General features: G+C 41.7%; 3 protein-coding genes and 1 pseudogene across 4 annotated transcripts; all 4 read right to left on the reverse strand.

The window, feature by feature from the left end:
- Window positions 1-1,182: 1,182 nt before the first annotated feature.
- Window positions 1,183-2,367, reverse strand: LOC306701302 (claudin-8-like; the record flags this gene model as incomplete). Its single annotated transcript, XM_079166575.1, has 1 exon — window positions 1,183-2,367. The coding sequence occupies one exon, from the start codon at window positions 2,365-2,367 to the stop codon at window positions 1,276-1,278; it is 1,092 nt and encodes a 363-aa protein (XP_079022701.1). The 3' UTR covers window positions 1,183-1,275.
- Window positions 2,368-2,711: 344 nt separating this feature from the next.
- On the reverse strand, window positions 2,712-5,045 carry cldn8.1 (claudin 8.1). The gene has a single exon (XM_079166003.1). It carries the CDS (start codon window positions 5,006-5,008, stop codon window positions 4,238-4,240), a length of 771 nt encoding a protein of 256 aa, XP_079022129.1. The 5' UTR covers window positions 5,009-5,045; the 3' UTR covers window positions 2,712-4,237.
- Window positions 5,046-6,020: 975 nt separating this feature from the next.
- LOC306701020 (claudin-8-like) lies at window positions 6,021-7,891 on the reverse strand. Its single transcript, XM_079166232.1, has 2 exons — window positions 7,848-7,891; window positions 6,021-7,446 (listed from the first exon to the last, which is right to left on the reverse strand). The coding sequence occupies exon 2, from the start codon at window positions 7,389-7,391 to the stop codon at window positions 6,501-6,503; it is 891 nt and encodes a 296-aa protein (XP_079022358.1). The 5' UTR covers window positions 7,392-7,446; window positions 7,848-7,891; the 3' UTR covers window positions 6,021-6,500.
- A 930-nt stretch (window positions 7,892-8,821) lies between these two features.
- Window positions 8,822-9,465, reverse strand: LOC306701139 (claudin-17-like; annotated as a pseudogene). The gene has a single exon. The product of its transcript is annotated as a claudin-17-like (transcript).
- Between the last annotated feature and the right edge of the window lie 1,939 nt (window positions 9,466-11,404).

Raw genomic sequence — 11,404 nt, forward strand, 5'->3', positions numbered from 1 at the left:
GCATCTTGTTTTGGAATCACAAACCCAATTTTAGTATAACTATGATTTTATTTTAAAAAAACTCCCCCATTGCTGTTGAAAACAAAGATACAGAATATCATAATGCAATATGATTTAATGCACTTACTCCACCGTGTTATACAGCCCGTAGCAGGTGTTCATGTTCAAATGTATTGTGGTAATATGAAGTTGCTCCAATTAAAGATTTGGCAAATGAAATGCAGTGGAAGGAAGGCATTATTCCTCTGACACATGCACTGTGCGGAGGTCTGCTCAGCGTTTAGGGCACTCTTCCCATTCTCTGCTGCCCTCTTGTGGTGTTTAATGACAATGATAAGATTAGCTCAGGCCACCATGAGGTTTGCCAGGATGTTATTGCTTTTATCAAGCAATAATCACAGCACATGGAGTGTTTGCTGGTTTTGACCCAAAGAAAATTTACATAAATGTTCAAAAGGTCTCCTCTGTGTCTGTGAAGACACATTCAGGTATTCTCACTGTTTACATCAAAATATTTTGACAGAAACATTTAAAAAGAAATAGACTTTGGGTACAGTACGATTGTTACATACATATAGGCCTTAGAACAACATCTATACAACTAGAATCTAGCTGATCTGTACATCTTTAGAAAACAAAAAGCCCCTTCAAAGCCACTAACCCCTAACCCTAAGTTGCTGAGTGAACTCCACCTACTAATTACTAAGTGTTTGTTACTCAAAATGATCATTGCTAATACAAACTATAACTATCTACAAGTAGGTTGTTTAATCGTAGCACTGCTTCTATTTGAGTGGTTACAAAGACATCTTGACAGAAAAAGACATACAAAAAAATAAATGCATTGAAACACGAGCAATGATAACCACAGAACATTTAAAAATATAATAAACGGTTACAAATATGCAAAAGATAAGGCTACAATGTTCCAAACAGACGATTTCTCATAAATCTCTATTTTGTGAAAGTACGCCCTTAACAGGTCTTCATGAAAACAGCACATGACACCTTTATTTACACTAACAACAAAAGCAGATCAAACAACCCTTATTTAATTTTTTGCTCAATACAAATGACAAAAAGTGTGTAAATAATAGAAACAAGATGAACATGCTATTTACTCTGGGCATCAGGATAATCAATAATAATAACAAGCAGAATAAACTTCATCTTGACACAGAAGTGCACAGAAGTTAAAATTTGCTTGTGATGAAAAGCATAGTGCTTTGTGTCTTTAATGTTTGACCAGCAATAAAAACTCACCACAATTTCTGTTTATATGTATACACCAGCACGGCTCTCACCATGAGACCCTGGTTGAATCCTTGATGATTTATATCCAATGAAAACAGGAGTGTGTGGAGCCGGATGAAAACTGGACTGGTAGGATGCAGTAGGATCTCCGATATAAGCCTGTGAATATGGCGTGTTGTTTTGGCTTGTGTAAAAGGAGTTGCCTGGCGTATACAGGCTTCCAACATGGGGAGAACTCCGTATTGAGGAATGGTGAGCCATACCACCTTGATATAGCAGTGACACATTGTCAGGCAGACCCGGGTTATAGACAACAGGAGGGTTGAATATTGCTTCACCATTTGTCATAACTTGAGGGATGTTTTGCAGTGGCATTGCAAGGTGTTGTCCAACATAGCCGTTGCTCTGCAGAGAAGGATGGTATGCTGTAGAATGGTGGCTGGAAATACTTGAGATGGGATGATACCTCATTAGAGATGGCTTGCTGGGTGCTGGCTTGTAACTGAGCAAGTTGGCTTGGTTGTACACGTCGAATGAGCCTTTGTCTGAGGGTATACGGCGGCAGATAAACAACATGGCAGAGGCAAAAAGGAAGGCGCCGGTCACCCAACCGATGTAGAGAGCCTCTCCTAGCTCCCTCCTCTGGGCATCAATTAGCAATGGATTGTAAAAATCGCTAATGATGACATGACCTGTCCACGACACGGGGATAAAGACACAGATACAGGCCGCAAACTGCATACCACCTGCAACCATCAGGATGATGGTCTTAGCCCAGTCGTTATCCTGAATACAGGATGTACACCGCATTCCTGCCAGAGCCACAAGGAGCCCCAGACCCGAGAGGGCCAGAGAACAGCACATCAGACCTCTGGCTGCCTGTAAATCCGGTGGCAGGAACAGCAGGGAGTCATAGACCTTACACTGCATCCTGATGTTGGCCTGTCTGTAGCAGTTCATCCACAAGCCCTCCCAGCGGCTTTCCATCACAATTATGTTTTCCCCAATGAAAGCTGTCACCTTCCACATGGGCATCCCTGTAGTAGCCGCCGCCCCGATCAGCCCGATCAGGCCGACGCACATTGCGGCTATCTCTGAAACACCTTGAACCATTGTGCAGCCTTCAATAAATCAGCTGTGTCCCAATTCAAAATAAGGTTAGCTCGCGTAGACAATAAATTCTGATTCTTTAGTAAAATATCACAGAGTCTGAGTCAGAGACGTGTCCAAGGCAGCGTCGATCTTCTCATCTGATGCAGTTTGTATGGTGTAAGAGGGGGTTTGTTATGGGAAAGTTGCTTTGCTGTCACCTGGTTGGCTCAGGGCAATGGGGGTAAAAAGAACCTTTGCTTATTTTGTGTTTATGGTTCCTCTGGCTGGTATATCTGTGCCATCAGCTTCAACAGCAGTAAACCGATATGCCGGAAACAGCTTCACAACAACTTCAGAAATGTTTAACACTTGCCTTGTTTTTATTCTCCATAATTATATGTGATACAAATTCAGAAGCACACAAATATACTTTGTAGCACATAAGCTCCTGCAGTACTACTGTTGTCCACAGGGGAGCAGAAATGGCTATCAATGTGATTAAACAGAGATGGAGCTTACATCACACAGTCCAAACACAATTATTTTTATTTTTGAGTACAAGAAATATAGTTTTATAAGTTTTAAGTTAAAATATGCCAGATTTGTATAAATCTAGGGTTGTCGAGAAGACATACATAGACAAACAGGTCGCTCATTTTGATTTAACATTAAGCAACAATGGAGAAATATAACATTGTCATTACATCACCACATATTTTTAGTATGAGACATCAATGTCATTACATATGTTACATAACAGATTGAGATTCTACAGCTTTTGAACTCACTGAAAATGAAATGAGCTGACCAAATAGTTCAAGAGCTAATATACTTCCCTGAGAAGAGACAGAAATGTTCTTTAATTGCTGAAACATATGGAGTCGGATCAACCTAGATATGAACTTTTGGTCTAAAAGTCTGTATTCAAAGTGACTTGCAAATTCTTATCACATGATCATGCTGCTAGGTCGTCCCTGTCTGGCTTCTTCACAAACACTAACGCAGCTGTCCACACCTTTAACAAGCAGTCTTAAACCTGCCTCTCATGTTTACTCAGCCATTTGTTCAGTTCTATTAGTTCCCAAGAGCTCCAGGGCAACATACCAAACTTAAACAAAGACTTACAATTGTGTTCCGATTGAATGGATACACACAAAATGCTTTGAATATAGAAACGAATGCCTGTGTATTTCCTACACAATCAGTCACCAATTTAGCATTTGCTGTCCTAAGGGTACTACCTGTAACCGCCTGATCCTGTATCTAATACTGGTCAACACTAAGCAGAACAATATGAGGACTGTGTGTAATAGGGGGATTGGTTCTGCAAGATCTTATTTTTTTACCACACAGATGTGTGCTCAGGCACAGATAATGTTGAAGGAAAATGGGTTGAAACATCTGTTGAGTATAAACTGTCTGTGTTACTACCTAGCTCAGTCATATGTGCCAACAACAACAAATACACTTGTGTCACTTTACTCATTGAATGTTATATGAAGCATACACATACAAAATTGGTAACCTAAAATACAAAAAATAAATCAGTCAGTATAAAATTTGATATACAACACTCATAAAAGTAATGGAAATCATGTATGATATAAGTCGTTTATATCAAGATTCTGTAAATATTGCTCTTTAACAAGACATTAAGTACTCTCCAAATAATGTATATCATTTATTGTGAGTGATTTAAAACAGACGTCCATCTAGATTCGATCCAATTGCATTTACAGTTAATGTATTTATTGAAATGTTTCTTTTTTTTACTTTAAAATTTGAAATGTATCATAGATTGCAGTGCCAATCCATAGCTTATTAAAAAAGAAATCCCCTTGCATATATGGACTGTTACTGTGATCATCATTACCTCAGTCAGTTTAGGTGTTCAGAGATAAGCCACCCCACTGTGTACAGAGGGGTAACTGGAATGGTAGCTGTAGTTGGTTGATGGGTGCCTTGACAGCACTGGCTGGAACTGGGGTTGTGGTTGGGGAAGTAGCACCAGCCTTTGAGGCTGCAGGGGCTGTGGAGGATAGGCCATGTAGTCGGAGGTCCTTGAGTACACATACCTCTGTGAAACTTTGTCCTCGGACTGCAGATTGCAACAAAAAAACATGCATCCTCCAGCGAACAAGAAAACAGAGGCCACCCAGCCGATGTAGAGAGCCTCACCGAGCTCCCTTCGCTGGGCGTCTATCAGCAAGGGGTTGTAGAAGTCCCTGATGATGACGTGACCTGTCCAGGACACTGGGATAAGGACGCAGATGCAAGCCATTATGATCATGCTTCCTGCAATGATGAGGACCAGCCGCTTGACTCGATCGTTGTTTTCGATACACGACGTGCACTGCATCCCCAGCAAAGCGATCAGCAGACCGAGGCCACTCAACGCCAGAGCGCAGCACATCAGCCCCCGTGCCGCCTGTAGATCGGGGGGCAGGGCCAGGAGAGAGTCGTATACCTTACACTGCATTCTGATGTTGGCCTGCCGAAAGCAATTCATCCACAGACCCTCAAAGCGGGTTTCAAAAACAATGATGTTCTCCCCAATGAAGGCTGTGACTCGCCACATCGGCATCCCAGTGCTTGCGGCCGTCCCAATCAGCCCAATCAGGGTCACTATCAAACCCACTACCTCCAGTGCTGAGTTGGCCATTCTGTCCTCCTCTTATTCCTCCAAACTCATACGTACAATAATGTGCGGACACGGTGCGACTATAGTAGGAAGCAGTAGATGGATTGACTTTGCATCCCAGTGGAGGAGGAGCAGGTTGATGTTCACCTGTACAGCCTCCTCCCTGTGGACAGGACACCAGAATGGGAGGGGTGGGAATCGCTACCGGTTGCTAAGAAACAGTATCCCCCAGGCCATTTTTTTCTTTGTACACCTACCCCAGGAGCTGCTGTTAAGCTGCCACTTTGTTTATTCAGAAGTCTCGATTTACATTCTCAGATCACACTTCACAAGGGAGCTTTAGAAATTAAAAATAGGATGTTATTCGACAAGGCAAGGGGGTTATTTAGAAAAATATATGCTTTATGTTAAAGTAATACCATATCTACAGATATCGAAGTCATGAATCAGCTCTGGTGCTTAAAATTGTCTTTTTGTTGTTTGAACTTAAGCTTGTTTACCACTGTGGTGTCCCTTATGTTACAAGGAATTACTAAAAAATACAACTGTAATGGCATGGTATACACAAAATATTTGTGAAAAAAGCATTTAGAAACTCTACATAATTGTTTGCACTGTGCGTGTGTTTCATGGGATGGGGGTAATACTTGTGTACCCATGTGTCACTGTCTGTATCGAATTTCTTTTCTCGCTCTCTTGTGTCTGTCTGTGCTCAGGAAAAAGCTTGCAATTGCAACTCTGGCTTGGTTGAAATGAAATCTCTGGGCTGGTTTGCATTGTGGGTGGACCTGTATGATGAGTCTGGTTTTACGAGTTTAGGCCCTTTTCTACTGACAACAATGGAGACTGCATAACTTTCCATGTACACACCCGTGAGCTAAACAGCAGCCGTTTCAGAAGGACATTTTGAATCCAAGGCAAACTTGAGAGCTTTTGGCAGGAAATGAGACGCTGTAATGTAAGCAATAGTTCACCCTTACTTCTCGATCAATTGCGCCTCTCTTAATTTGGCAACAGAAAAACAAAATTCACATTTTTTTGTCAACATTACCCCTTCCTTTATTGAAAACCACAATTGACCTTATATAGGCCAGCATTTTTAAAAAGAGTATGTACATTTACAATAAAAACAAAGCAATGAACACAAATCATCTGGAGGCCTAGTGCTTACTGTGTCCTCAAATAGCATGTCAGCAGTGATATCAACAACTATTGTATTAATACAGATTAAAAATACTTTTGAATGACTGATATCATTTAGGGTAAACTAAGCATATGGAAACAAACAAAGCATTATTCAGCACAGTTCATCATGATCAAAACACCATCAGTTCCATAATGAATTTCAATCAGCAATACACTTGGCCATCTTTGAGAAAGTAATGAAAAATGTGGCCATTTCCAGTGACTGCCTTTGGGCATGTTAGTCAATTAAAACTCATTCAAATGTGCCAAATCTTGGCAAGTGAAAAAAAAAAGTGTCCAAAATTGCCTTTGTGTTAGATTTCCCTTGTTAGTACTGACTTGGTGTGTATGCTACAGATCCTGGTGGGGGTGCTGAGTAGGGAGGCTGGTAGGAGTACGCTGGCTGGTACGTGTACGCTGGCTGGTATGCTGGCTGGTATGCGTATCCAGGTTGGTAGAGATTTCCGTCGGGGTTGTATACAATCCTTTCATCTGAGTCCTGGGTGCGGGGAGCATGACGGCACAGCAGGATCACTCCGGCAGTGAAAAGCAAACCTGAGGTCGCCCAGCCGATGTAAAGAGCCTCCCCAAGCTCCCTGCGCTGGGCATCTATCAGCAGAGGGTTGTAGAAGTCCCTGATGATGACATGGCCGGTCCAGGACACAGGGATTATGGTAGTGAGACAGGCCAAGAGGAACAGACAGCCTCCAGCAACAAGAACAACATGCTTGGTGCGAGCCCGATGGTCCACCACTTTGGTACACTTCATCCCCACTGCTGAAACGACAAGGGCAAAGGTGGCCAGGGCCACAGAGCTGCACATCAAACCCCTAGCAGCCTGAAGGTCGGGGGGCAGAAACAGCAGGGAATCATACACCTTGCACTGCATCCTGATGTTAGCTTGTCTGTAGCAGTTCATCCACAAACCCTCCCAGCGGGTCTCCATGACAATGATGTTCTCCTCAATGAAAGCTGTGACCTTCCACATCGGCAGGCCTGTCACGGCTGCCACTCCGATTAGTCCAATGAAACCGATGATGAGGGCCACTACCTCACAGCAGATGGCGTCCCGACGGTCTTTCTTCTCCTTTCTCAGCTTTTCCTCATATAGAGATTCTTGATAATCTGCATATGTCTTGGCCTGCTTCTCGTCGTAGTAAGAACCTGCGTAAGATGGAGGTGGCTTGGTGTAGCCACTGTAAGCAGTGTAAGAGGCCATTGCGACTATCACACAGAGAGCCGAAGATTGCACTCCCCAAGCTCTAGAAACAGATCTGAGGAGAAAAGCAAGTCAAGGAAGTTATACACCCACAAAAGAAATGCTAAGGATGCAATGCAACCTTACTGGTTGAGCTGCTTTACAAACAGATAAACGGGTACATAACAAAGAGTGCTTGTTGTTTTGAGTGAAATACAACTTCCACTACTAACAATCAACCATTTGGTCTTGTGATTAAGAACACTTAATCAAAAACTAAATAAATAACTTTATAAAGTCACAGTTGATGAAAGCATGTTTCATCTCTTTTAAAGTTTAGCCATGAGACATTTCAACACAGTTTCAATACTACACAGAACAATATTATTGTATATTTTAAACTAAATAACTAATCTAGATAGCAAATGAGATCGCTAAAATTGCTGTATAAACATGAAAATGTGTGGTCTTTCTTACCTCCTGAAACTAATAGGTAAGAGATTAAAATGTGTAGTTTTGGAAACACAGTAATACGTGAAACAGGAACACTACAGTGTCTTCCTTTTATGTAGGTATTTGTATGGGATGGTCAATGATGTCCAACTGTCTCCTCCTCTGTATGTAACCTGAGCTGATAAAAAGGTGTTGAGCATAGAAACTTGAGTAGGATTGGTTTCATTGTAACACAGTATTTGTTTGTTTGCCAGCAGTTCTCAGCTTGTCAACGCCACACTGAAGTCTTTCTGCCATCTGAAATATACAACCAGTGTGTTTGTAGATAATTTGTGCATACACTGAATAACTATTTACTATTCAGCTGTTTTTAGTATAGTGTAGTTACAGTCAAAACTGAGGGTTAACTCAAATCTTAGGATGCAATAGAAAAAATACAATCACACAAGCAAATGAAGAATCAAATCTTTGACTGTTTATTTTCTGTTGACTAGGTTGATGTGACTACTTTGGCATGAGTTACTACCTAATCAAAAGGATCAAGAGCAGAATGAATTAAGCAGTTAAGTGACAGTTGTTAAACTAAAATGTACAAAGAAAATGGCATGACAGTACAGAATTGCAAAATCAATTGTTACTGATTACATTAATAAGCTGATCCACCTACGAATAGTTTTATATGTACAACTATCACTTCACAGTACTGTGAAGAATTAGCAAATTTCCCCGTTGTGAGACTAATAAGGGATTATCTTATTGTACCTTATTTGGGCAGACAATACAAACAATGGACAAGAGAAGAACCATTTATAGTGCAATAAGAACACATAGTACATTAGCAATTTTAGTGACAGTGATTAAGGTAGTGAAAACAATACATTTATACTTAATTTGAACACTCTTGACATAATCATATCTTTTAAATATTAGAAACATATAAATTCGAAGTTGCACATTTCAGGCAGTACAGTTCAGTTCTTCACACATATTCTTGACGCTTATGAAAGCTGGATGGTGTCCTCTTTCGGTACATCCCTCGCCTCCATAAGATACGTGTCGGTGTAAGGCTCTTCCTCCTTTGATCTACGTTTGCTGTAGCTAAGCAGAAGGAGGACCCCGGTGATCAGCAGTATACCAGAAGTGGCCCAGCCAATGAAGAGGGCCTCCCCCAGCTCCCGTTTCTGAGAATCCAGCACCAGTGGGTTGTAGAAGTTGCTGATGACAGTATGGCCCACCCAGCTGACAGGGATGAGCGTGGTCAGAAAAGACAGCAGATACAAACTACCCGCTAAGGCCAGGGTGATGTTCTTGCTCTTTATATTGTCACCACAACAGCTGCTCTTTTGGGTCCCACATCCTGTGACGGACGGGGAGATGACAACCAGGACTGTGGACACACACATGAGCCCCCTGGCTGCCTGCAGCTCTGGTGGGAGAATTAGCAGTGAGTCATATACCTTGCACTGCATCCTGATATCGGCTTGTCTGTAGCAGTTCATCCACAAGCCCTCCCAGAGTTTCTCCATGACAATGAGATTGGCACCAATGAAGGCGGAGACATGGGCAGGGCAGTGACAGCTATGGTCCCAACCAGGCCGACAAAGCCCAGAACCAGAGCAAAAACCTCCAATTTTGCTTTCATGGCTCAGAAGGAAGTGCAGTCTCTGTCGTCTTATGAATTGACTGCTACGCCAATCTCTTTTGCAGAGCTGTAAGTCTGTGATAGTATCAACATGCCTGTAATGTCATCCCATTGGTTTTCACTGACCCAACCTTTTTATTCTTACCAGTGTTTTGGGTACAAAGTACTCTGCATTTATTTATCTTTCGTTTTCTCTGAAAACTGGTAATATGCATTTGTCATCATTGCTCTTTATGCATGACAAGCGCAGATGAAAAGAGTATGATTTGTTGCCAAACACTAGTTTAGTTTTGGTGACTTTAAAGTTCACATGATCTTCTCTAGGCCATACGTCTTGGGCTTGTAAACCTCTTCAAACTCAGTTGGATAAAATCTCAAAACTGTAACTTATTTCATGCAAAGAAATTACATTTGGAGATAACGAGTTTTCACCTGCCTTTACCATAGTATATTTCCATACTGTACCCTATATAGCCCTGGAGATGTGATTTGGCAAGTGATTGAGCTGTTAACATTATGGATAAAGGACACTACCATTTTTAAATAAAGGGTATTAGGTCAGACTACTGAAACATGTTTCCTTTTGTCCCAGGAAACACGTGGTGTGTAGTAATCCTAAAGTTTAACACACACGGCTACACATTGATGGCATCTTTTGTTCATGTGTCAACTCATGAGAATAAGCCATGATCCCAAATTTGCAAGTGCAGGCTTTTCTACCTTGACCACTTCCTCTATCTATCCTTGTGCATCTGAATCAATTTAAGCGACACAATGGCACCTTGGTCTATGAATGGCTATCTATCAGTGTCAGTTGCACTGAAGTTAGCATTAGTTTGAAATGTAATGTTTTTCGGGGAGGGGGGGTGATAGATCTATAAACTTCAACATGGCTTCAGTGTGAGAATCATTAACTCACTTTATTAAGGATGGAGAATTGACACTTGTCATGCTGCTTTGACAATGAGCGTTTCAAATTGCCTTAAGCTAAAACAAACTTTAAATGTGATCAGGTGTCTGATTGCAGCTATGGAGAAACAATGGGGGATTTCACAGATCTTAACAAAGAGCCACTCCTTTATCCAAACTTCAGTTGGTCGACCAACCGGTAACACCCGGTTGTTCACCATGTTTGTGAGAAGTAGGAGAGACTAAAAAGGAAAGGAGGGTTGCGAGCCGGAACTGTAGCTTTAGCAGGAGAGGTCACAAAACAGGAACAGAAACTGGAAAGCCTGTTGAGCAGGTTTGCTGAGTGATACTATCGTCACATCCTAAGCATGACTGCATCTGTTTACGTTTAAAGCAGCTGAGAAACCCATAACTGAACTGCACTCAAATACAAACGTGTGGTGAAGTATTTTCTGTATATGTAACCTCTAAGCTGCTGGTGTTGGAGTTTGGGATTTTGATGTGAGATGTGTTTGATTAAAAATATGATGCAAATGGAAGTAACTGAATACGCAGAACGGTGTAAATTGGTGCTGGTGCAATGGCACAGGAAGTAATGTAGATCTACAACAGACTGTGCGCCACCTGCTGCATGTAAATGTGACTGCACATTCCTGGGCCACCCAATAAGATTGAGATATTTTAAGAGATGAATTGCATGTAATTCCAGATTCCTTCCCCTGCTATCACATTTAATCCAGTGTTCATTTTTAGATTGAAGATGCAGAAGTCATCACAAGCCTGATCTAAGTATGTTCCTTCAAAACAAGTGCATTAGCAAAGCAACCCTGTACCATTTCAGTGTCATTTAGTCACTCAGCACTGCTGCCGAAACTACAGCACAGTGAAGTGATCTTTCCTCTTTATCTGAAGAAGAGCTGCAGCTTTTGTGGTGAGGGTGGTGATCGACAAGAGTGAGGGGGCTGGTGGAGGGGAATGAGCCTGGGTGACAGGATGTCCACAGAACTCAAAGACAGAAAGAGAAAAGAGG

Source organism: Pholis gunnellus, assembly GCF_910591455.1.
Source record: "Pholis gunnellus genome assembly, chromosome: 9".
NCBI lineage: Eukaryota > Metazoa > Chordata > Actinopteri > Perciformes > Pholidae > Pholis > Pholis gunnellus.

Bases quoted from the DNA above. Each gene is read 5' to 3' on its own strand.
- cldn8.1 (XM_079166003.1), bottom strand. From the start codon at position 5,008: ATGGCCAACTCAGCACTGGAGGTAGTGGGTTTGATAGTGACCCTGATT.
- LOC306701020 (XM_079166232.1), bottom strand. From the start codon at position 7,391: ATGGCCTCTTACACTGCTTACAGTGGCTACACCAAGCCACCTCCATCT.